A 26,572-nucleotide genomic window follows, 5' to 3' on the forward strand; every position below is an offset into this window, starting at 1 on the left:
TATATATAATTTTTATTTATTTTTTTAACCCTGTGAGAGGTTATTCCCAGTTCCCTCGACGCAATTGTATGGCGTTGTATGCAACCATATGCAGCACAACGTACCGGCATCCTTGGTTTTATGGTTTTCTTGCCATCCATACACATGGAATGCGCTGACGATTTTGCCCCTCCTAGCTTTAGCGTCGCTGTAGGCACGCAGCTCATAGGGGCGTGTCGTATAGGACACACAACGGGAGTGTTCGTGATACGTCACTGTGACGTAATTCTGGCGCATTAACGCTGGTTGGTAGAAGTCTCATTCGCCTCCATTAATATTGGCGAAGAAACCTCGTTTTTGTGGCTTTTTCGCGCAGTTTGCAAGTTTGAGCTAGCTGATGCCAAGCAGAGCAATGCAACAAAACTTCTGTACAACGGCGGCACCCAGGATTTGCCTTAAATACGAAGTTATGCACAAATCTGTCCACCTGGCCTGACTGAGGGCATATACAGGTATTTGATCGACAACTTTTAATTTCCGCCTACACAAAAAAAATTAATGAATGTCTACAAGTCTCGATGAATAAGTGTCAGTCATTCAAAATGTTCAGACGGCGAAACATCTCCATACTTGACGTGCATTTGCATATTATAAGGCTCATATTCATTTGTAATTTGGATAGTAGGCCTACTTAAGAGGTAAATTATCACCAAAAGTAATGGAGGCATCAAGTATTTGAGTGAGATGCACGTTATTACCTAATGTGAGATTGATCTCGTTTGTTTGTGCCAAATATAATTAAATATGAACAATATATCTGAAATCATAATATTATATTGCAAAACAAGTTATTAAAAAGTGAAGTGCCGAAAGCAAAGATGGTCGATCAGTATGCTTCCACTTGTGTCACGTAATGTGGCTTCACGGAAGCTTCCAATGAGCTTCATGTGTGGTTGGGATTCCGTCAAAGCTCTAAGAATCCTCCGTTGACAATCTGTGTGCATAGCCCATAACGCAACACGACACTCGCATTTTTTAATTAGCGTGACTAACCCGATAACTCGTCGTGGGCGATTGACTTCCATTGGGTTTGTGCCAACCGCGACACCACGTGACCATTTGGTGACGACACGGCGAACGCTCCGTGCCGCTGAGGTAAGAACACCATTTTCCATAAGTGAGCCCTTTAAATCCTGCTTTCTTGCCCATATTATGCAAATGCGATACAATAAATTTTAAATACTGTACTAACGGAAATATGCAGAAATATGTCGCTTCATCCCAGCTGATTGAGGACCCTGAACTGGTCGCCAGCCAATCGCAGGGCACATCGAAACAAACAAGCATTCGCGCTCACATACATCTTTTACTTTGAAACAGCCGCAATTCGCCGGAAGTGTTGGTGGTTCTCGGAGCTGGGTTCAGACTGGCAGCAGGAGGAAAGCAAGCAAAGCATTGGCTGTGATGCCGCTGGGTGATGGCTGCCTTCGGAATCCTCAGCTACGAACACCGGCCGTTAAAGCGGCCCCGGCTGGGGCCTCCGGACGTGTATCCACAAGATCCCAAGCAGAAGGAGGTCAGATCATTTTCCGCCCGTTGCGTTGAAGTGGACACGGGACGTTTTGGTCGAAGCGGCTGTGTGTTAGCTGCATGGCTAAGCATAGTTAGCAGCGCTAGCTTGCTTGAGCTAGCCCCCTCCAGAGACGACTCGGGCCTGGGCAATAACAATGAACATCACCGCACGAGAGTTGTCACTTCCCGAGCTTGCCCGACAGCTGCTATAACGGACTTCTTAAAACACCGCACTTCCACTAGCTTAGCACAAAAGCTATGCCGTTTTTGTTTGTTTGTTTGTTTGTTTGTTTGTTTGTTGGGGTGCGGGGGATTTACGTTATTGCTTGGCTAATGATTTGCTTTGCGTTTAGTGGAGGGGGTTTAAAAGTTAAACATCGGCTTATTAGTTGGCTAACTATGCGCAGCCAAGCGTGTGTTTTAACTAATTTACTTCATGAACGTCTGCTCTGCCTATCTTGGGGACTTTCTTAAAAGCTCCTGGTCTATTCTTAATCTCAGGTTATCTGTTGATGCGAATGGCAAGTGGATTGGATGTTAATCCGAGGACAGTGGTGCAACATATTCCTTATTATTCTAATATTCACTCGCTAGTTTTAGAGTGACACCAAATATAGCAACGAACTTAAAGCACATATTCAGCCATCGATTTTCCAGACTGCTTATCCTTTTTAGGTTCGCAGGAAAGCTAAAGCCTATCCCATCTGAGGCAGGGTACACCCTGGACTGGTCATCAGTCAATCAGCACTTCTTCCCCACAGTATGGTTGTTCACGCAACACTGAGTTTCTCAGTCAACGACTTGGCAGTGTTCTGAGACTCAGAGCATGCTCCTTTTCTTTGAATTTACGAAGGAGATCTGTAAAATTTCCCATCAGCCCACAACCCTGACTTCTTGCTTGAACAGCTTCCATGATCATTTTGCCTGTCGTTCTGCCACTCTGTCTCCCCAGTCAAAGTGGCCAGAGTGCTGCCTTCCGAACACTCCTGAGTGTAGCGGAGCCCCCACGGAGTGCTTTTTTTGAACGCACCCCAAAGCTGCAGTGTTAGCTCATATTAGCATTATTTAACAGAGTTACCTAGAGGTGCAAAAATTAATCGATTAATCGACAACTAATCAATTATCAAATCAACAATTTAATAATTGATTAATCGTTTTGAGACTTTTTTTAACTTAAAATTGTCCACTTCCTCAGAATTTCAGCCTCTCAACAGAAAATATTCTCAGATTTCTGTCGTCCTCCATGAAAGCAGACTGATATTCTTTGTTTAATCAAAATATTTGCTTTGCAAATATCTGCTTTTACTTTGGAAAAGAATGATAAAACATTTGACTATTTTTCTGACATGTTACGGACCAAACCAGGAGCTGAATTTGATCGCACTGTCAATTTGAAGTAATGTCCTGTTTTTTAATAAAGTGATGGAATTTTTTTCATCCGATTCATTGATTAATAAAAAAAATTACAGATTAATCAGTTGTTAAAATAATCGTTAGTTGCAGCACTAGTGTTACGAGCATTTGCTTCTGATTATGTTGTAATAATGTGGTAATAATGTTGGGTAAGTTGCCAGTGTGGTGATAGATGGATATTTGTTTGGTGATGTCATGCTCCACACCACCACACAAATGGACAAGTGTAATTTTGTGCCCTGGTGATGAAATTTTACCTCCATGAGTAATAATGCTATCCAATCTCTATGGGTGCTCATCTGAAGTGTGGCTTTGGTAACCTAGCCATAGATGTGCTAGTTTTGAGGGGCACTCAATTTACCACTAACTGAAGAGATCCATGCATGCATGAATAAGATGGCGCCTATCCCATTTGAGGCAAGATACCTCCTGGACTGGTCGCCGGTAAAGGGACTATTTTACTGGCCTGGAGACAAGTTGGCGACCTGATGGCGACTCGAGTCTCTGCAGGTTGCGGAGATGTTTCTGTGACATCTCCTGGAGTCTCCTGGGGGCTAGCCAGAAAGTTGCAATGAATTTGAACATGTTCGTTTTCATTGGAGACCTTTTGGCGACTCCTTTAAATGCTCACTATAAAGAAAAACCTTAACGTAGCTTCATGTTACAAAACTGCAATTAATTGTCACCAAAATTTATATGGACATCTCTACCTATGCCCACTTCAAGCTCTGACAATATCATAACGGTCACACCAATATTTTGGATTTTATGGACATTAAGGGGCCTCTCTCACTGGTTGAGATGTTACCGAGACCGATCAGTCGAGTTGACTGTGGGACTCGGGAGAAAATATTGCTTGCGCTCTCACCAGGAAGATGTCTCAAAGATGTCTTCAGACAAGCTGACAACCAATTCACATGTAATTCTTTGATATAGGCCTACATACAGTGTGTGTGTTTGTTTGTTTGTTTTTTTATATACAGAGATGGAAAGTTAATATGGATTACCGGAAATAGTCTCCATAGATTGAGATGTGGGCAGGGGTGCACATAAAAACTTGTGGCTTGGTGCTCATTTTCCCGACCCATTGGCCTCAATGGATGAACTTGAAGTAGTTATGCGTCTAAAATTAAATTTTAATTGATTTACACGAGACTAGCATTATCAGACATATCTTTTGAGGATTCGAGTACATTTGCGCACCTAAAAATCAAATAAATAATTTGAGTAGGATTTTAAATTTATACATACTGCACTATTATTATTATTTATTTTTTTCCAACTTTTGCATTAGTGTTTACAGCTACCAATGTATCTAGCGTTGTTACTGTGATGATAAATATTGTCATATACTGTATCTTCTGGAGTAAACGTCATCAGATTTTAAAGCTACAAACATACGTTGTTTTTCTTGTAGTCTGTTTCCTAAATATATTATTTTGGACATAAATAAGTGAATGAGAGGTATTAACTTTGTGCACTTTATAGCTTGTCCCTTTATGACATTCAGTCCATTTACTTAGTTTATAAGTGGACATGCCACATCCAACATGGCGGGCGTCCAACAATGAGGACAGCCACTCAAGGTGGAGTCTATGCTAAAATCCCAATTGCAGTTTTTTAATGGTACCTATAGTATCCAGATTCCAGTCTCCGCATTGTCTATCACGCCATTGTCTTCTCAATTAAATGCATGGATTACTTGAGGTTTAGTAAATGTTTGATCATGTATGTGTATCGGTGAGCTAAACTACTGTGTAACTAACCTAGCTCGCTTACCTGCATCTAACAGATGAACATATACCTGTTTGATGTTGTCTTCTATCGTTGAGCTGCAAACCTAGCATGTTGTTCCTGTCTTTTTCCTGATTTAATCAAAAAGATCATTCATGAATCCAAATGTAATAATCGTTGTACAACCGCAATTCCAATGAAGTTGGGATGTTGTGTTAAACATAAATAAAAGCAGAATACAATGATTTGCAAATCAAGTTCAACCTATATTTAATTGAATACACTTTCAAAGACAATATATTCAATGTTCAAACTGATAAACCTTATTGTTTTTAGCAAATAATCATTAACTTAGAATTTTATGGCTGCAACACGTTCCAAAAAAGTTGGGACATGGTCATGTTTACCATTGTGTTACATCACCTTTTCTTTTAACAACATTCAATAAACGTTTGGGAACTGAGGACACTAATTGTTGAAGCTTCGTAGGTTGAAGAATTCAAGATTCCCATTCTTGCTTGATGTACAGCTTCAGTTGTTCAACAGTCCGGGGTCTCCGTTGTCGTATTTTACCCCTCATAATGTGCCACACATTTTCAATGGGAGACAGGTCTGGACTGCAGGCAGGCCAGTCTCGTACCCGCACTGTTCTACTACGAAGCCACGCTTTTGTAACACATGCAGAATGTGGTTTGGCATTGTCTTGGTGAAATAAGCAGGAGTGTCCATGAAAAGGCGTTGCTTGGATGGCAGCATATGTTTCTCCAAAACCTGTATGTACCTTTCAGCATTAATGGTGCCTTCACAGATGTGTAAGTTACCCATGCCATTGGCACTAACACAGCCCCATACCATCAGACATGCTGGATTTTGAACTTTGCGTCCATAACAGTCCGGATGGTTCTTTTCCTCTTTGGCCCGGAGGACACGACGTCCACAATTTCCAAAAACAATTTGAAATGTGGACTCGTCGGACCACAGAACACTTTTCCACTTTGCATTAGTCCATCTTAGATGAGCTCGGGCCAAGAGAAGCCGGCGGCGTTTCTGGGTGTTGTTGATAAATGGCTTTTGCTTTGCATAGTAGAGTTTCAAGTGGCACTTACGGATGTAGCGCTGAACTGTATTTACTGACATTGGTTTTCTGAAGTGTTCCTGAGCCCATGTGGTGATATCCTTTACACATTGTCTGTTTTTGATGCAGTGCCGTCTGAGGGATCGAAGGTCTGGGGCATTCAATGTTGATTTTCGTCCTTGCCGCTTACATGCAGTGATTTCTCCATATTCTCTGAACCTTTTGATGATGATATGGACCGTAGATGACGAAATCCCCAAATTCCTTGCAATTGTACGTTGAGGAACATTGTCCTTAAACTGTTGACTATTTTCTCACACACTTGTTCACAAAGAGGGGAACCTTGCCCCATCTTTGCTTGTGAATGACTGAGCAATTCAGGGAAGCTCCTTTTATACCCAATCATGGCACCCACCTGTTCACCAGTGGGATGTTCCAAACAGGTGTTTGATGAGCATTCCACAACTTTCTCAGTCTTTTTTGCCACCTGTCCCAGCTTTCTTGGAACGTGTTGCAGCCATAAAATTCTAAGTTAATGATTATTTGCTAAAACAATCAAGTTTATCAGTTTGAACATTAAATATCTTGTCTTTGTAGTGTATTCAATTAAATATAGGTTGAACATGATTTGCAAATCATTGTATTTTGTTTTTATTTGTTTAACACAATGTCCCAACTTCATTGGAATTGGGGTTGTAGTTCCTTCCGTGATACTTGCTCAATGAGGTGGCTCAGCCCTCTTCTCGTAGTGGGGTGGTGGCAGGGTTGCCAGTTTTACGGTGCGCACATCATGTGTTTCATAAGTTTTAGCCAAGAAAGTCCCGAGTCCTAAAATTGGCCACTCGAGTTACACTGGTCAAAAGACCAAACAGTCCACTTATGTCAAAAGGTTTATTCGCTTGAATGAGTCACTCCCGAACGACAACACTACTCGGGACCCCGTCTACTGGTTGGGCCCCCCACTCCTGAAAAAATGCTTGGTGCGCAAATTCATGCTGATACACTCAAATACAGTGCTCTTTTATGAGTTTCAGTGCGCATGAGCACCACTAACTGTATATGCCCCCCTGTGTATGTACACACACAGTATATACAGTGGGTACGGAAAGTATTCAGACCCCCTTACATTTTTCACTCTTTGTGATATTGTAGCCATTTGCTAAAATAATCTAAGTTCATTTTTCCACTCATTAATGTACACACGGCACTGGCAAATAAAGATGATTGTTATTGACAGAAAAAAAAAAAATTGTTGACATTTTTGCAGATTAAAAACGAAAAACTGAAATATCAGCAAGCCATAAGTATTGAGAAAAAAAGAACATGTCAAAACTTGTTTAAAGTCTGCTGAACAACATTTAGACAAGCCAGTTAAATACTGGGAGAATATAGTTTGGTCTGATGGGAGCAAAATTGAACTCTTTGGATGCAATAATGCACACCACGTTTGGAGGAATAATGGGACTGCACATCACCCTAAAAACACCATACCAACAGTGAAGTTTGGAGGTGGGAACATTATGGTGCGAGGCTGCTTTTCAGCAAATGGTACTGGTAAACCTAACGTTATTAAAGGAAGGATGAATGGGAAAATGTACCGAGACATTCTTGACAAAAATCTGCTGCCATCTTTGAGGATGATGAAAATGAAACGAGGGTGGACATTTTAGCAGGATAACGATCCAAAACATACTGCCAAGGAAACTCTCAATTGGTGTCAAAGAACAAAAATAAAGCTGCTAGAATGGCCCAGCCAATCACCTGACTTCAATCCAATTGAAAGTCTATGGAAAGAACTGAAACTCAAGGTTCATAAAAGAAGCCCACAGAACCTTCAAGATTTGAAGACTGCTTGTGTGGAGGATTTTTATATAAAACACATTTAAAAAGTACATTTTCCTTAATATGCCCCCTTTAAATTGAAACAATCCACTTTTGAACAGTCTCATTTGTCCCCCCGACCCCCAGGATGAGCTGACTGCATTGAATGTGAAACAAGGATTCAATAACCAGCCAGCTGTGTCTGGTGATGAACACGGCAGTGCAAAAAATGTCAACTTCAACCCCTCTAAGGTGATTTATTATTATTATTATTATTATTATATCTTTTTTTTAAATCTACTATGCTTCTCCCCACACTTAATTACCGTTACTACTTGACATTTTGTCTTATTTTCCAGATCAGTTCCAACTTCAGCAGCATCATCGCCGAAAAGCTGCGTTACAACACCTTTCCCGACACAGGCAAGCGTAAACCGCAAGTCAACCAGAAGGATAATTTCTGGCTGGTCACTGCCAGGTCGCAGAGCTTGGTCAATAACTGGTTCACTGATTTAGCTGGCACAAAACCACTCACGCAGCTGGCCAAAAAGGTAAGAAGACTGCAAATGGAGGTGTCTAGAATTCTTAAGGGACTGATTGCTATTGATTTGACAGGCAGCATTATTAGAATGACTTGATTTGCTAGCTTCATCTATTGCCTTTGGCGTTCAGTTCTCCTCCATTGTTCCTGATTGGGCAGGAGTAACGTCTGGACAATAAAGTCATTTAAAGGTCTCATATTTTGGCTAATTAGACTTCAATAGAGTGACTTTCTAACAGCGACTTAGTATAAAAGTGTCAATTCCATTTAAAAGAAACACCTTGTTTTTGTCATACGAGTGTCCATAAATGCCCCTCTGACAGCTACTTCTGTTTGACCCAGTTTTGTATCTGCTTTGTCCATATTTGGCTAAGACCGTCCCTTTTCTTCTGATTGATTGCCTCCATGTAGGAGGCCCATTTGTGATAGCACACATTTGTGTTATGTTGACAGCACTGGCTCGGGAGCCGAGACGTAGGCGGAGATCTTCGGTAGTGATGTAGATTATCTCGAGAAATTCGACTGACCTAATTTCAGGCCTCTCTGCAGAAAATCTTCTATTACTCAGGAATGCGTGAATGATTTTAATTCATATTTCACATCTTTTCTGAGGCACCACAGAGCCAATATTACCTCCCAAATTTGAGAAAAAGTTCGTTTGGAAAAAATATGGCTATTAAATGCTTTGATAGATAGATAAGATTGTCCTTGTGTCATGACTCAGGGCATTTATTTTGACAACTGCAGATGGTTGGAGGCCTAAACCTGCATTGTGAACATAGCCTTATTTACACACGTGAATAAAATTGTTAGTAACCCCTCTGTTAATGAAAGAAAAACCCACAGTGGTCACAGAAATAACTTGAATCTGACAAAAAAAAAATGTAACTTTCAATGAGACCTGCACTTCTTAGAAGGTATTTTGGCCCTCTCTTCATGAGCAAACTGCCCCAGTAGTCTGAGGTTTGAAGGGTGCTTTCTCCAGATGGCATGTTTTGGCTCCTTCCACAGTTCCTTTCCTTGGCATCCTTTGTCAGGTTTCCAGATTCCATGTCTGCTCTGCATGTAACAAATAGTGGTATCAGTCCTGGTAAATGTAATTTAAGCCCCACAGGGGGTACCACCTGTTATCTTTTTCTGGGGGGAAAAGGAGGCATCTTTTTGGGGTTTGCAGTGTTAATTTATTCACATGGATGACGCCTCCCGTGATTAATTGGAGCACCGTGTCTGTAAAGAAATGTGACATTTGTTACAGTTCAGTCAGTAGACCCTTCAACACAGCGTGGCGTTTTTCTCTCTTTTTCATGTTCCCATTTCCTTATTTTGTACTAATGAAAGTCCTTGTCGCAGGTGCCAATTTTCAGCAAGAAGGAGGAGGTTTTTGGGTACTTGGCAAAATTCTTGGTCCCTGTCATGCGCTCAGCATGGATGATCAAGATGACGTGCGCTTATCATGCAGCCATCACAGAAACTAAAGTCAAGAAGAGGCATGTGATTGATCCTTGTATAGGTAAGAAACAGGCATCAGCTCTTCCCCATTTGTCTTCACACAATATGATTATTTCTTTGACATTCAAATATGTATTTATAGAATGGACCCAGATCATTACGAAGTACTTGTGGGAGCAGCTCCAGAAGGTGGCCGAGTTCTACCGACAGTTCCCCAGTCAAGGCTGTAGCTCGCCGCTCCCAGCCACTCCCGCTGATGTGGAAATGGCCACCAAGCAGTGGGAGTACAATGAGAAACTGGCCATGTTCATGTTTCAGGTTAGCGCAACCTACTTTGATGGTGTTCATGGTGGCAAAAACTGTGTCCTTCAATTTGGATGAAATGTTTTGCGAAGGAATCATGGTTGATGAAATTGTAGTTTACCACCTTCCCAACAAAAGAGACAAGTGACCAGACGTGAGTTGAGTAGCCAAATATTGTACTGAAGTAAGAGTACTGTTACTTTAGAATAATATGACTCAAGTAAAAGTAAAAAGTAGTCCTCCAAATAATTACTTGCGTAAGAAAGTACTCAGTGACTCTTCAATGCCCTTGCTGATGGAAGGAGGTTTTCACTCAAAATTTCACGTTACATGGACCCATTCATTCTTTCCTTTACACGGATCAGTCGTTCTGGTCCCTTTGCAGAAAAACGGCTCCAAAGCATGATGTTTCCACCCCCATGCTTCACAGTAGGTATGGTGTTCTTTGGATGCAACTCAGCATTCTTTCTCCTCCAAACACGACAAGTTGAGTTTTTACCAAAAAGTTCTATTTTGGTTGCATCTGACCATATGACATTCTCCCAATCCTCTTCTGGATCATCCAAATGCTCTCCAGCAAACTTCAGATGGGCCTGGACATATACTGGTTTAAGTAGGGGGACAGGTCTGGCACTGCAGGATTTGAGTCCCTAAAATTATCAAATTTTACTAACTATTCATTTACAAGAAATGATGTATCTTTGTTCCTCTATTTATGCCAGTAAGGCAGTAGTGACAGACAGAACAAATACATGCTTTTCTATTAGATGGCAGGAAGTACATACAGTAATTACTGTGCATATACGTTTTGTTTTTGTTTGTTGGTGTGCTGTGAGATTTTCCAATTGCAAAATATGTGACTTCACTCCATAAAGTTTGGAAATCACGGTTCTTGTCAGGTCATGTATTCTAATCAGTCAGGTCAAACCAACATTACAACATGACAGAAATAATGGGACCTACCTTACTGTAGTTGAATTACTTTATTGTAATTAAATTACTTCACACACACCAAAACTTTGATTCGACAAAATGCCAGTACAAACGTTAGTGCTAGCACGAGCTTGCTAGGCTACAAATAACGTTTTGTTACCTGCTTGCGGGTGGTATCGTACTAAAAGTACGTGAAGACGTCAAGCAAGCCTTAAATGAACGTAATCTCCCGACCATCAGTGTCCACCAGCACACGTTTCCCCCCATTTTGTTCCTATAATACACGCGCTGCGATGCCGTCGCCCTGGTAACGAGTGTATCCGGTCGCGTTTGCGTTAAGATAAAGCCCAGTGTTCGTAAAAGACGGGATGCGGTGGTATCGCAATACAAGATTTTATTGCAGTCGTCTGACATAGTTCAATCGCGTGAGACCAAATTTGTCTTGTTGTCTGATCCACGCATTACATGTTGTCTGTCTCAGACGTGTTGTCTGTCCCACACCACTGACATGTTTTTAAATTGTATTTTATTTTTTATAAATAACTTTGTTTGTCATATTTACAGTACTATGTCAAAAGACCCGTGACAAGGCTAAAAATAAACTAGCTTTTGGATTCAAATATACTGTACACGATGGTGACGCAGAGTAAATGTCTTTTGCGGAGCCGTCGGCGAATTATGACATTAAAGCCAATCAGCCGATCAGCATAAAATGCTAATTATCGGCCTATACCGATCAGGGCGATCAGATCGGACGCAAACTCTGGACAACGCCGTCCATAAAGCTCCAGTGAGTAAGTTAGAGTAAGCATGTCATTAACAGTATTTGTTAAAGTAATTTAATTGCAATAAAGTAATTTAATTACAGTAAGTTAGCACCCATTATTTCTGTCATGTTGTAATGTTGATTTGACCTAAACTTATGTCAGTGGCCAATCCTTGAATACCCCTTAGAGGTCATTGATTTTTTTTTTTTTTACTTTTGTCTAAAATGCTAGAGAATAATTTTGAAGATAGGGTACAGTACGCAAGTATCTACAATAAATGAACAAGTCATGCAAATAGACACATTGCTCCATCTTGTGATCGGATTGGTGATTGGTTGTTTTTAAAAAAAAATATATATATTTTTTATTTTTTTAAACATGCTGATCGGTGATTGGCCCCAAAAATCCTGATTGTGTAAAGCCTAAATGAAAGGAGTGAGCGATTATTGTAACGGAGTAAAAGTACAGTTTCTTTTTAGCATAAATACTTAATTTCAAATAAAATGTATGCTTCATTAAAACTGTGACAGTTTTTCCAAAATGTTACTTGAGTAAACCTCTGCCAGTGACACCAACATTTTGTTTTAATGATTTTATCTAAAGGGAAGCATGGAGGACAAGTATTCAGCATGTGTGCCTCACAGTTCTAAGGTTCGGCTTTCGAATTATGGCTCTGGCCTTCTCCTGTGTGGAGTTTGCATGTTCTCCCTGTGCCTGCGTGAGATTTCTCCGGATGCTAGGTGTTGTACAGACTCGTCAACTTTACTACTTCATAATTACGTTTACAGCGTGATGTCTACTTGCTGCTAATCATGTGTTTTTGGCTTGAGGAGGAGGCGGCAGAGTCGCCGTGTGCGGTGGGTGAAATTAGTCACCTCAATTGTTACCTAAATTTATTTAAATTGTCTTCTATTTCTGAATGCACAGCTTTAATAATTGAGGGCCAGTAAAATGAAAAACCATTTGGGCTAAATTGTGGGCACCTTGATTTCATTTGTTTGTGATCGACAAGTTGATAGTGGACAGCAGAAGGACGCTAAACAAAACAGCTACAGTCAATTAGTTTTCAAAGAATGTATCGATTCATGTGTTCAGGACGGAATGCTGGACAGACACGAGTTCCTAACGTGGGTGCTGGAGTGTTTCGAGAAGGTCAGACCCGGCGAGGATGAGCTCCTGAGACTCCTCCTGCCGCTTTTACTGCAGGTAGACCTTTCTCACCTTTCATTGACAGCCCAATTTCACTTCTTGAGTCTTGCACACAAAACACGCACGCACGACACACCCACACACTTTCGTATCAGTGTGAGGTGACAGGCTGTCAAGAGGTTGTCACTTAGCAGCTGTGTACCTTTTATCGATCAGCGAGCCTTTAATTTTGTTCTTTCAAACCTTATGCCATAAGTCAGTGTGCAATTATGTGTGTGAAACCCTGTGCATCGCTTCCCCTCCCACAGTACTCGGGGGAATTTGTACAGTCGGCCTACTTGTCACGCAGGCTGGCTTACTTTTGCACGCGGCGCCTTAACTTGTTGCTCAGCGACGGCAGCCTGGGCTCCAGCACGGGCGGCGGGCACCCGGCGCACGGCATTTTGACGCCACAAGGCAATGTACTGCCCCCGACGCCGACCTCCCAGCCGGCTGGAGGGAACCAGCCCCAGACGCCATTCACAGACTTCTATATTTGCCCCCAGCACCGGCCTTTGGTGTTTGGCCTCAGCTGCATGTTGCAGGTGCGACGCTCGGCCGCCATCAAGGAGGTTATCCTTTCACTCTGACTTTGATTTGTTGTGTATGTGGGGAAGTAGAACAAAAATGAAAGACTATGAGTAAAGTCAGTGTTACGAAAATAAAATAAAATCGTCTTTTTTTTAAACATTTTGTGTAATTTGACAATAATGGCGTTGAAATACTTTACGAGAATAAGGTTTTAATAGTATGTGGAAAAAGGTTACAATTTTACATGTTAAAAGTAAACATATATTTTTTAAAAAGTTGTCTTAATAGGAGAGAGTTTTACAACAATAAGGTCATAAATCTGATAGGTCAAAATAAAGTTGTCATTTTCTATAACAGTTATATTACAAACAAGAAGGTATAATTTCCAAGAGACAGTTTGTAATTTTTACGAGAGTAAAGCCTTACTATTACAAGGGAAAAGTCGTAATTCTATGAGGAAAAAGTAGTAATTTTGAGATTTTATTTTCTATTTTATAAAATAAATCATTACATTACAAGCAAATAATTTTATTTTGAGCAAAAACGTACGAATATAAGAGAGAGTTTGAGATTTTATTTCAAGAAAGTAATTTTATATTACATGGAGGAAATCAAAATTTAATGGCGAAAAAGTCTTGTTAGAAAGAAAGTTCTCATTTTCAAGAATACAGACCTAACAGAAGGTAAAAGTCGTAATTTAGGAGTTTTTTTTCTTTTTTTTTAAGTAAAAAGGACATTCATAATTTTGTAAAGGGGGGGGGAAAGGCATAATATGTGAAAAACAATGAAATTTTACAAAAATAAAGTGCTATACCTGTGTTAAGCTGAGAAATGAAACAGTCACCGTTTTGGCATGTTACCACCAGTATGAGCAATGTGATATAATGTTTTATTCTTCCCAGTATGGCCTTAATATATTCCTTCTTACTACTTTGCTCACTAATTGTTGTGTTGTTGTCCTCCCTCAGAGTATAATGTTATGTTGCCCCAGTGCTCTGGTGTGGCATTACTCTCTAACAGACAGCAGAAACAAGACTGGCTCCCCACTGGACCTCCTTCCCATTGCCCCCTCCAGTTTACCAATGCCAGGGGGAAACACTGCCTTCACACAGCAGGTACTTTCATCTGCTATAGAAAATACATGACTCCAAAGTTCAGCAAGCTAGTTTATTTTCCTCCTCAAATGTATATTAATGAAAGTATAAGAGAATGCCTTTCCACTGCCCACCATAGGTCCGTGTAAAGCTGAGAGAAATTGAGGAGCAAGTTAAGGAGCGAGGCCAGGCGGTGGAATTTCGCTGGTCGTTTGACAAGTGCCAGGAGACCACTGCAGGTTGGGAAAACTGCCCCATTGTCTTCCTCTGATATCTATGCACAGCATGAGGTTTGTGTTTAAGAGCACTGGACTGTTGTTTGAGAATGTCTTCAATCTGTGGTCAGGGTTCACTATTGGGAGGGTGCTGCACACCCTGGAGGTTTTGGATAACCACAGCTTCGAAAAGTCCGACTTTAACAACTCGCTGGACTCCTTGTACAACAGAATATTTGGCTCAGGCCAGAGCAAGGATGGTCATGAGGTACTTGAGGTCTTAAACATAAAAAAATAATAAATAAATAAATAAATGAATAAAAATGGCAGAGCTGAGCATGGTGGATTATGAGTGTGCTTCTGTGCAGATGTCGCCGGACGACGATGCAGTGGTGACCCTGCTTTGTGAATGGGCCGTGTGCTGCAAGCGGTCAGGTAGACACAGAGCCATGGTGGTGGCCAAACTGCTGGAGAAACGACAGGCAGAAATAGAAGCAGAAGTAAGCCCCTGCCAGCAACTCCTTGTAGAATTGGCCAGTTTTTACCACAGTCATATATATTCCTGAAGTAATCTTAAGCATGTCGCTATCGTGGCAGTGCAATTAAAATAGTGTTCATTTTTACATGAAATTTAGTGTTTGCATCCGTGTGTTTTTAGTCATGACTTTCATTGAAGAATGAGAAGATATTGGCCAAGCAAAAGTCAGTGTTAATAAGTCGGAAATTATGAAAATGTAGTTTTATAAAAAAAAGTTGTTTCCATAAAAATATTGTAGTTATATGAGAAGTTAAAAAAGCTTCATAAAGCGAGAAAAAAGTAGCTTTTTTCATTATAAAAATATTTATACATTTATGAGGATTGAGTTGTAATCGCTTTTACAGTTTGTGTTATACTGATTTTATTCTGAATACAATTTGCTTGAATAAAAGTTCTAATGAAATGATAGTATTTGTGTACTTTTACAAAAATAGTCAGAATTTAGAGATAATTAAGATGCATAATATTACAAATTTTAATCAGAAGAAAATGGCAGTATTGCTTGAAAGAAGTTTCAGAGAATAAGTTAACCATTTTTTGAGGACAAGTCAGAATAGCAAGGGAAAAGTCAGTAGTTTTAAAACTTCCAAAATAGTAATTTTAAGAGTATAGTCACAATATTGTGAAAAGGTCGCTTTTAGTTTGAGAAAATTTCTTAGTTTTGATGCATAAGTAAGAAACAAGGGGGAACATTTTTGCGAGGAAACAGATTAGTCAAAATATGAGGAAAAAGCGTAATGTTATGAGACCGTACATGGAAGAGAATTCAGACTTTTGTATCATCCATCCATCCATCCATTTTCTGAGCCGCTTCTCCTCACTAGGGTCGCGGGCCTGCTGGAGCCTATCTCAGCTATCATCGGGCAGGAGGCGGGGTACACCCTGAACTGGTCGCCAGCCAATCGCAGGGCACATACAAACAAACAACCATTCACAGTCACACCTATGGGCAATTTAGAGTCACCAATGTATGCATGTTTTTGGGATGTGGGTGGAAACCGGAGTGCCTGGAGAAAACCCACACAGGCACGGGGAGAACATGCAAACTCCACACAGGCGGGGTCGGGGATTGAACCCTGCTCCTCAGAACTGTGAGGCTGACGCTCTAACCAGTCGTCCACCGTGCCTCACTTTTGTATCATTTAAAAAAAAAAAAAAAAAACTTGAAATCAGATGAACATAAATTTTTTTTTAGCACTTATCCTGTTCAGGGTCACGGCTGAACTGGGGCCTATCCCAGATGACCAGAGGACTAGTGGTCAGTACTCAATTGCACACTTGTGATTGACAGGCAATCAGACCAGTGTACAGTCTGCCTTTTGTCCTAAGTCCCGTGAGATATGCTGCCATCTCTGTCGTGATCCTGAATAGAGAATGGATGAATAGATAAGCCTGGTTTCTGTGTGTGTGTGTGTGTGTGTGTGTTTTAGCGTTGCGGAGAGTCTGAGGTGGTGGATGAGAAGGGCTCGGTGTCATCGGGCTCCCTTTCCGCCGCCACGCTTCCAGTCTTTCAGGATGTTCTGCTTCAGTTCCTGGATACTCAGGCCCCTACGCTGAGTGAGTTTCTACCTTTTATTTCATCACCCCGAGTACATGTACAAGAGAGGTTTTAACACGGGAGAGGCTCGTATTAAATGATTCATAACTAATTTTTGTCCTCTCTTTAGCGGAGCCTGGCAACGAGAACGAGCGAGTGGAGTTCTCCAACCTGGTGCTGCTCTTCTGCGAGCTCATCCGCCACGACGTTTTCTCGCACAACATCTACATGTGCACGCTCATCTCCCGTGGAGACCTGTCCTCCGACGGCCACCTGCCACGCCCACGATCCCCCAGTGATGAGCCCTCGGACGAGTCGGACCGCAAGGATCAAGACGCAGGCAGCAGCATAAAGATGGAGGACACCGGCCTGTCAGAGTCTATGGAAATCGACCACAACTCAAGTGCCAATTTTGACGAGGTATGCTGCTTACAAAGATGCCAAGTGTTCCGATTTCTCCGTATTTTGTTAGAGACAGTTGTCGTGTGTTCCGCCGTTATAGCTAAGTCGAAAATGTTCCAGTGACCAGGCGAGTGGATATCACGTTTGGCATGTACGTAGCGCGGCTTGTGATTGGCTGACAGCTTTTGGTCGGCCCGGCAGGCGACACGCCATTTTAGTTTTTGAGATGCCAAGTTCCAAACAACCAGCAGACAACTCTTCGCCTTGTGGATCTAAAAGACTCCGACACCTGCTGAGTTTTTGGCAAGCTTATACGGAGAAATTCATATGCAACGTGCCATTGATTTTGGAAAATAAACAGTCCTCGTACTGATTGCAAGATAAATTTTTCTATACACCACGGGTGAATGAGAATGCAAGACGGAATAAGGGAGAGTATGGCGGAATGTGGGAAATGTTGGTATTTTAATGTGGAAAAATGTGGGTGAAAAATTTGGAATGTTTTGAATGTGGAATGGGAATTATGTAGAACCATTTTGTTGAATGTCTCATTGGGAATGAATGGGAAATTTTTGCTTGTAAAATGTGGAATTGTTGGAAATATGGGTAATATTTGAATGAGAAAAATACAAGCACACTTCGTGTGAATTTTGGGAATATGTTGAAGGTGGAATGTGTTAACTGATGAAAAACTGGAATATTAATAAAACATTTTGGTGTAGAATAAAAATGTGTGAATGCTGAAACAATAGCAAGCAATAGCAATAATGTCACTGCGGTGGAACCGTGGGCGACTGGTTAGCACATCTGCCTCACAGTTCTGAGGTCCCGGGTTCAAATCTGACCTCCCTGTGGGGAGTTTGCATGTTCTCCCCGTACATGTGTGGCTTTTTAGGGCCATATCGCCCAGCCTTAATCAAGGGATGGCTTGTGTGTTTTAGTCAAACTTTCATCACTATCCACCTTTCAGATGTTCTCTCCTCCGATGCACTGCGAGTCCAAGGGCAGCCCCTCCCCAGAAAAGTCTGCACCCGAGCAGGACGTCAAGAACACCTGCAAGGACAAAAGCATGGACCCGGCCTTCCCCCAGCTATACGAGCAGCCCCGACACATTCAGTACGCCACCCACTTCCCCATTCCGCAGGTGAGAAGAAAAGCATCTCAGATCTTCCTCTTCTCATCTTCCTTTCCTGTTAAAATAAATGTTTTTTCTAGTATGCGAATATATTTGTGCTCTGTGTGTGTATTTTTTTATTTATTTTTTTGGGCCAAAGTAGAGCCACAACTGTATTGGGAAAGGAATATTATTTTATTTGACTCGCGTTTGCTGCGCCTCGGGTTATCCAGGCCATCTCTTCCCCGGTAGTTGATTTGCTTGCTTCTCTTCTCCCGCAAAACCCGCCTCACTTCAGGAGGAGAACACCAGCCATGAGTGCAACCAGCGGCTTGTGGTCCTCTACGGCGTTGGAAAACTGCGAGACGAAGCCCGACACACCATCAAGAAGATAACCAAAGATATCTTGAAGGTTCTCAACCGCAAAAGCACTGCAGAAACAGGTAGATTTGCGTCTATTCCTGTGATGAGTCATTTGTTCTTGACTATATTTTGCACTGTGGGAGGCAACAGCAGGTAGGTGGCCCTGTCAGAACTTATACTGGTCCCCTGTATTCATTATGTAATATGTAATAAAAATAAGTTTATTTGTTTCGTGCACAGCATCTTTATACTGTTATTTAAGCCCTTTTAAGAAATGATTAGTAAAATTGCCTTCATGATGATGACTCTGTATGAACCTGACTAAAATTAAGGCATTGCCATTGCACAAATAATAATGTTGGAAAGAATAAATCAATTACAAAATGATTAAAATATTTGCTTAGCACTGACATTCTTACAATGCTTTATATTGCGTCTTGATGTTGTGCACACTATGTATGTTCCATATTAATTAATATTGTAAAATATTGGCTGGAAGGTGAGACGACTAAACTTAGGGGAGCATTGTGTGTGTCGTGTGTGGGCGCGTTATGATTTTAGATTTAACTATTATTTTGTATATTGTGATTATCTGTATTTGTTGAAAGGACCTTGAAAATGAGATGATGCATCCAAAGGGGCTATCCTTGAAATAAAAAAAAATACCGGTGCATAAACAAATAATTCACAATAATTTTTATATCTATGATTCCCACACGCCTACATGCTCGCCAATGTCCAAGCACAAATAGAGCAGTTACAGATTGGGCAGTTTATTAGTGGGACGGCTCAACTCCCCTGTGACCTAATTTCTGGAATTTGGAAGTAGTTTTGATTTTATTTTAAGTAATCATAAACCCTTTGCACCCTTTTTCACTTTGTGATAAATAAGTGTTTTTTTTTTTTTTAAATTCATTTTTATTTAATCCATCCAATTCATCCATTTTCCGTACTGCTTTATCCTCATCAGGGTCGCGGGCGTGCTCGAGCCTATCCCAGTTGACTCTGGGCAAGAGTCGGGCTACACCCTCAACTGATCACTAGCCAATCGTAGGGCACAACAAACAACCATTCACACTCACATTCACAACTACTGGCAATTTCGAGTTTTCAATCAACCTACCATGCATGTTTTTGGGATGTGGGAGGAAATTGCAGTACCCGGAGAAAACCGACAACATGCAAACTCCACACAGGAGAGGCCGGATTTGAACCCGGTTCCTCAGATCTGTCAGGCAGATGTGCTTACCAGTCTTCCACCGTGCTGCAATTTTTATTACATACATTTTTAAACCAAAATGTAATCATATTGTCAATCATTGTATTTTGTTCTAGGGTAGGCCTAATAAAGTTATTAATTATAAAATGTGACTTGATGAAGAAACATGCATACATTACATATAAGTATTGTATTTTATAAATATGGTTTTACTCCAAAATTGTCGACTCGATAAAAGTCATCAAAGATTGCGACTGTAAAGACATTGTTCATATTCCAATATTATTAACAATACAGATGTTATTCTTACTAATCATGACTATAGGAAGAGTTTTTTTTGTCTATGGCATAATTATTTGTGGATGAGAAACATTTGGCAAGCAACAGAGATTTTTCTCATGATTTTTCCCACATTTGGAAATTAAAATATCTTAATTTATTTGCTTTGCTTGAAGTTCACTCCATCAGGCGTCTCTTATTTCACCCCCCCCCCCCCCCCCCTTTGTTTTGTACAGGGGGTGAGGAGGGACAAAAGAGGAAGAGGAATAAGCCAGAGGCCTTCCCCACCGCAGAAGATATCTTCTCCAAGTTCCAGCACCTATCTCACTTTGACCAGCACCAGGTCACCTCACAGGTTAGGCTGCGTCACCTAATTTTCACAAATTCTCTTTTGTGTGACATTTCAGTGTAATTCATGCGAGCTGAACAAAATTTTGTCATTTGGTGACTCATTTGAATGCAATAGGCATGCTTGATTGCAGCTTCAATGTATAATGAAGTGTTTTGGCTTCCAATTTCATTATTTGAGAACGAGCATTCAAAATACGCTGGCGCATTTTAGCTAGCGCTCGCCCCTCGGCAAAGGTTTTTCTTATTTTAAAATGGCTTACTTTAACCAGGATCCCTCGCCGTAGGGTGGCCAAAAGTAGAACCGAGGTCTGTTTTCTCCCCGTCTTGCGGCAGTAAAATGCGTAAATCCACGCTGGCTGGGAACCGTTCCTTTCTCACGAGCTTGCTCGCTCATCTGCCAGAATGTGTTGAATCATGCAAAATCAGTTCTTTGGCCAGAGATCGTTGTCTCGATGGAGGCCTACGTTCATCTGTCCAATCCAATTTATTTATTAAGTACTGTACATTTAAAAACAACAGAGTTCACCAAAGTGCTATAAATCAGAGGATATAAAATATAGCACCAGTAAAATTCAGCAAATGCAGGACGTAAAAACAATCACAAATTAAATCCACATACTGCCAACTGTCATACAGGGTCTGAGAAAGCTGGGGGAAGAAATGAGTTTTTAAATGGGATTTAACTATAGGGACTGTGAGAGCAAGTCTAACTTGGAGGGGGAGCTAATTCCACAGTTTGGGGGCAGCGACAGCAAGGGCTCTTGTCTCCCCTGCATTTTAACCTTGATCTTGGGACGACAAGTAGAGATCTTTCAACAGACCTCAGAGACTGTGTTGGAGTGGAAGGGTGTAAAGGTTCAGAGAGGTTTGATGAAGCCAGCCAGCCCATTTAGCACTTTAAAAACAAGCAAACAACATTTTAAAATGAATTTTGAACTGGATTGGGACGGCACCACAGTTGAGATGTGCTCTCGCCTTTGTGCTCCGGTTAAGAGTTGAGCAACAGCGTTCTGGACCAATTGTAAGCGAGCGAGTGAAGCCTGTTTGACACCAACATAGAGAGCATTACAATAGTCAAGTTTGGTGTAGACAAAAACATAGATAACCCTCTCGAACTCATTCATGGTCATCTGTAGAACTTGATAGCTACTGTCCAGCTGCACATATGAGCATGCGCAGTAAGTCAAAATGGCATTGGCCATAAAGTTTTTTTATTTTTTTTTAGTAAATGCAGTGTGGCAGCATTGCAGCTCTTGTCAGAATGAAGTATAGTAATCAGTCTCTATATTGCGGTTTCAGTGCATCTCATATTTGTATTTAGCCATATTTATATTGCTGGTAATTTGCCATATCACGGGCAGAGTCCAAAATGAACACTCGCCAATCGCCAAATGCGACAAAATTATCCGTTTGGCAAGTGAATCTTAGAGCACTACTCGTCACATAGCAAGCTTGTACCCATGTACACAAACATAAACAAATCATCATCATCAAATCATAGTGAGGCGGGTTGTGTCCTGGAGCCAGTAATATTGGAGCAAGGCGTGTCCTGCCAGGAAAGTGCGTGGGATTCCTAATAACGCCTATCTTAGTTATCAGCTGTGTATTTCCTCCATCTAACATGATGGGATGTGCGTGACAACAGCCATTTGGACCTGTCCTTTTCCTGCTCCTCTTCCATTTGCAAGTAGCGGTAGTAAACAAACTGCACCTCATCAGCTGGCTCACACTGTAGTGCGATCGAGTTGTCCTCAGCCTGCTGAGTCGGCACCGGCCAGTCCTTGCGCTGACTACGGATGTCCGCGAGAACATAACACCGGTTGTTTGGCGCCGTCTCCAAAAGAATGTGGATCAATGATATTAACTAGCCGATGTGCAAGGTATGTCGGCGACCTCAAAGACTGACAACACTGTGTTTATTTGTTTTGAACAAGTGTCAACCAAGTGATTATGTGGAACGCAAAAAAACAAAAAACAAAAACATTGCCGTCAGTCAAGCCTGTCACTCTCTGTTGCCAGCACAAGTAGCATAAGTAGTTAGCCACTGCTAGCGGAGAGGCCAGTCGAAAGCAACAATAAATCATGTCATCATTATTCAGGTGGTTGTAAAATGGCAAATCTAGTTAATCTGTATTGTTATTAAAGATGATGCATATTTGGAAGTAGCAATAATGTTAGGGTGTGTATGTAGCATCGTAACTGAAGAATGATAATGTTTACAATTCAATCTATTTTCATTATCCCCCAGTTGACACTTTGTTTATTTTGTATCTTGTACGGTACCTCTAAAAATACTCATACTAGTTTAGTTATATTTTTCTACATTCGCTACACTGTTAAGTGAAAAGTGTTATTTTTTTCTGCATGTATTTTATTTGCCTAGTAAGTATGCTCATATCGGCGGCACGGTTGGACGACTGGTTAGAGCGTCAGCCTCACAGTTGTGAGGACCCGGGTTCAATCCCCGGCCTCGCCTGTGTGGAGTTTGCATGTTCTCCCCGTGCCTGCGTGGGTTTTCTCCGGGCACTCCGGTTTCCTCCCACATGCCAAAAACATGCATTAATTGGAGACTCTAAATTGCCCGTAGGCATGACTGTGAGTGCGAATGGTTGTTTGTTTCTATGTGCCCTGTGATTGGCTGGCAACCAGTTCAGGGTGTACCCCGCCTCCTGCCCGATGACAGCTGGGATAGGCTCCAGCACGCCCGTGACCCTTGTGAGGAGAAGCGGCTCAGAAAATGGATGGTATGCTCATATCATGTTGGGGTTATTGGTTTAATTATTGACTGATGAGTGTTGGTAACGAAAGGCGTTAATAAATTGTTACTAAACTACTCTCTAGCCTTTTCAGTTCTCAATACAGATGCTTTAAAACTGGCTATTTAAAAAAGTTTAAAAAAAATAAATAAATGAAAATTGAAATAGGACTGAAAAAAAAAATAATCTTTATATATTTATTTGAACAGCCCAACAATGAACACACAAAATAAGTGTGGCAGTACAAGCTAAAAACATGAAGATAATGTGACAATACAACAATCAGCAGTTTTACTAAGCCAAATCCAAGGTCTTTAAAACCAAATTAAATTAAAAACATTGACAGCCTGATGTTTCAGCCTCCAAGCTGCTTAAAAGTCCTTTAAAAGTGTTTAATGATGAAAATTTAAACAGACGCACATGAGGGAGTATGATTCCACAGAGGCTGTAATGCTGTTGCATGAGGACTGTGTGAGGCCAGACTTTATGGATGGTAAATAAAAAATTTTTTTGCATTGAACATAATACCATATTATAGAAATATGTGTAAAATTAGGCCTGCGCACACACACACACACACTGCACATGCCGTTATCACGATAATATTTTTTCAATATATTGTGCACCCCTACGTAAAATGATTTAGTATTTTGGCCGGTAAAAAATATGCTTGGCCTGTGGCCAACTTGGTTGGTGAGTCAGAAAGTTAATTTAGCCCCCGATCACAGGATTTCTTTACATATTTTTTTTAATTGATGTGGTAATACAAGCATTTTCTAACCTAAAACATGCAAAAAAAACAAATCAAAATTAATTAAAACACATTACCAGGTTAGCGCATCTGCCTCACAGTTCTGAGGACCGGGGTTCAAATACCCCGCCTGTGTGGAGTTTGCATGTTCTCCCCGTGCCTGCGTGGGTTTTTTCCGGGTACTCCGGTTTCCTCCCACATCCCAAAAACATGCATCGTAGGTTAAGACTCTAAATTGCCCGTAGGTGTGAATGCGAGTGCAAATGGTTGTTTATACGTGCCCTGCGATTGGCTGGCAACCAGTTCAGGGTGTACCCCACCTTCTGCCCGAAGTTAGCTGGAATAGGCTCCCAACACTCCCGCGACCCATATGAGGATAAACGACTTAGAAAATGGATGGATGGATGGATGGATGGACATTACCAGGCATAAAATACCTGTACAGTACAAAAGCTCAGTTGTGCTGAGCTTCCTAGTGTCTTTGAACGCATCGCTGGTCCAAGGATGCGGCAGAGTCGAGAGAGCGTTTGTTGACGGTATACATCTTACAGTAACGCTGTTTCGTAACTAAATAAACTAACGTCTTGTCGTGTACCCTTGGAAGATGTTACAATACTTTATGTCAAGGCCTAAGATACCATCCAAACAAGGTACCTGCTGGCTGGCAGTTAGCGGCAGAGGAAGTGTTTGTGCCTGTATGTAGACCTTATGGCATAAATGAGTCCGGTACATGAAGGAGGACTAAAATAATATCAGGGTAATGGCTATAATGCTCTTGCTGGCTTTGCAGTACAATCAGCATTAACTTCAATGGTGAGAACAGTACCTTCATTTTATATGTTGTTAATATGTATGTATGTTTCAGAGTGTAAAAAGTGTTTGAGTATAGGAAATGTTTGAGTATGGTAGGGGTTAATAAGAGTGTGGGAAAGATTAATAAGTGTAGGACGAGGCAGGTTCATAAATAAATTCTTAAATATGTTAAAAATTATAAAAACATGGATGCTACATCGCAGAAGTCACCTATTGCAGGGGTGGTACGGAACCTAACCCCCGCGATAAACGAGGGATCACTGTAGTATGTTATTTGATTCGTTCTTCCTGTGTTCTTTTTTTCGGCGGACTCGAATGCCAATTCGAGTCACCGCTCATTTGTGCACAGGGCTAGGGATTACCAACATTATATTTTGTTTTTATTGTTGTTTTTGGTGCAGGTGTCCCGAAATGTGCTGGAACAGATCACCAGCTTTGCCTTAGGGATGTCCTATCACTTGCCTCTCGTACAGCACATTCAGTTCATCTTTGACCTCATGGAGTACTCCCTCAACATTAGTGGCCTCATCGACTTTGCCATTCAGGTAACTAAGTAGTTAAATTTTAATGTGGGCGCTATCATGACTTTGTCAATGACCCATTTGTTTTTGTAGCTTCTGAACGAGCTGAGCCTGGTGGAAGCCGAGCTGCTGCTCAAGTCATCAAGCCTGGTGGGCAGCTATACCACCAGCTTGTGTTTGTGCATCGTCGCTGTGCTGAGGAGGTACCACTCCTGCCTCATACTCAACCCCGAGCAGACGGCGCAGGTCTTCGACGGGTATGTTGCTCACGAGCCTTTGACAATCATCAGTATGTTTGACCTATGCATTATAATCCACATGAATGTGTAAGGTTAAAGTTGGAAGCCCACTGCAGTGATTACCAACCATAGTGCTGCGGCACATTAGTGATTGTTAGAGCTAGTTTGGTGTCCCGCAGGAAATTATCAGAAAATTACAATTTATTTACTACAAATAGTGGCTATATCTAGTCGAGCAATGTATAGTGACAGGTAGAAAAATTAAGTTTTTCCACTAAATGGCATAAGGTACAATTGTGTATTTGCCTGTTGCCACTCATACACCCGAATAATAGCCTTGTTTCAAATAAACAGGCCCAGATTCCATATTTAGTAATACATTTGTGAGTAAGTTGAGACATGATCATCATCATTACTGTGGAACCTTGATAAAACTGACCCCGATATAATGGATATCGGATAAAATGGACCATTGGCACTGAGCAATGTATCCAAAAATAGTTTCAATTTGCACTTAAAATGTCATTGACAAAGTGTATTAGTTCCAGAACTGAGCACTGTTGTTGACTACCACTGTGACGCAATGCAGGCAGAGATGTAACTGACATATTTGCGGGTCACAGATATACAATATGACTGGATCCAATTCCAAAAGCTGTCTCCCGTGCCTACTTGGTGGCCACGTTGATTGTGGGGCATTGACGTGACGGCGATGTGATGATGGTTATATCTATTGTGCATAGAGCCCTGTGCAGAGAGAGAGCGGCATGGCTGCGGTGTTAACTCTCAGGAATACAAAACACAAATCTCTGAAGTCCAGAACATGCCGTTTTTGGTACAGTAACCCTTTTTTTTTTAAATTTTTGTCACGCCGTTCGCCTTTGGCAGCGGATTTGGAACTAGGAAGCACACTAATTCCTCACGGCTCATGAAAGCGGTTCCACTGTATATGCTTTTTGTGACATTATTATTATTTTCTCGTGTGACGCAAGATTTTTCTTATATAAAATATGTGCCTTGTCTCAAAGGGTGTAAAACACTGGCTTACATTCTGCGATGCACCATTTTGTAATT

The 26,572-nt window shown here is 41.2% G+C and overlaps 1 protein-coding gene across 10 annotated transcripts in view; it reads left to right on the forward strand.

Annotated features, from left to right (window-relative positions):
- Positions 1-277: 277 nt before the first annotated feature.
- med12 (mediator complex subunit 12) overlaps positions 278-26,572 on the forward strand; it is a 76,830-nt gene continuing 50,535 nt past the window's right edge. For 4 of the 10 annotated variants that reach the window (XM_061787929.1, XM_061787926.1, XM_061787925.1 and 1 more), the window contains exons 1-19: positions 279-491; positions 1,360-1,555; positions 7,742-7,846; positions 7,954-8,145; positions 9,486-9,645; positions 9,727-9,902; positions 12,683-12,793; positions 13,045-13,320; positions 14,275-14,421; positions 14,540-14,639; positions 14,747-14,883; positions 14,984-15,115; positions 16,584-16,710; positions 16,821-17,110; positions 18,063-18,236; positions 18,505-18,649; positions 20,304-20,422; positions 25,140-25,283; positions 25,353-25,516. In XM_061787929.1, coding sequence (XP_061643913.1) covers positions 1,457-1,555; positions 7,742-7,846; positions 7,954-8,145; positions 9,486-9,645; positions 9,727-9,902; positions 12,683-12,793; positions 13,045-13,320; positions 14,275-14,421; positions 14,540-14,639; positions 14,747-14,883; positions 14,984-15,115; positions 16,584-16,710; positions 16,821-17,110; positions 18,063-18,236; positions 18,505-18,649; positions 20,304-20,422; positions 25,140-25,283; positions 25,353-25,516 — 2,798 coding nt within the window. In that variant the 5' untranslated portion in view covers positions 279-491; positions 1,360-1,456. Of the gene's footprint in view, positions 492-540; positions 1,135-1,359; positions 1,556-7,741; positions 7,847-7,953; positions 8,146-9,485; positions 9,646-9,726; positions 9,903-12,682; positions 12,794-13,044; positions 13,321-14,274; positions 14,422-14,539; positions 14,640-14,746; positions 14,884-14,983; positions 15,116-16,583; positions 16,711-16,820; positions 17,111-18,062; positions 18,237-18,504; positions 18,650-20,303; positions 20,423-25,139; positions 25,284-25,352; positions 25,517-26,572 lie in introns of those variants that run through there. The other 6 variants (XM_061787921.1, XM_061787927.1, XM_061787931.1 and 3 more) reach the window with 4 other exon arrangements.

Source organism: Phyllopteryx taeniolatus, chromosome 10, assembly GCF_024500385.1.
Source record: "Phyllopteryx taeniolatus isolate TA_2022b chromosome 10, UOR_Ptae_1.2, whole genome shotgun sequence".
NCBI classification, from domain to species: Eukaryota; Metazoa; Chordata; class Actinopteri; order Syngnathiformes; family Syngnathidae; genus Phyllopteryx; species Phyllopteryx taeniolatus.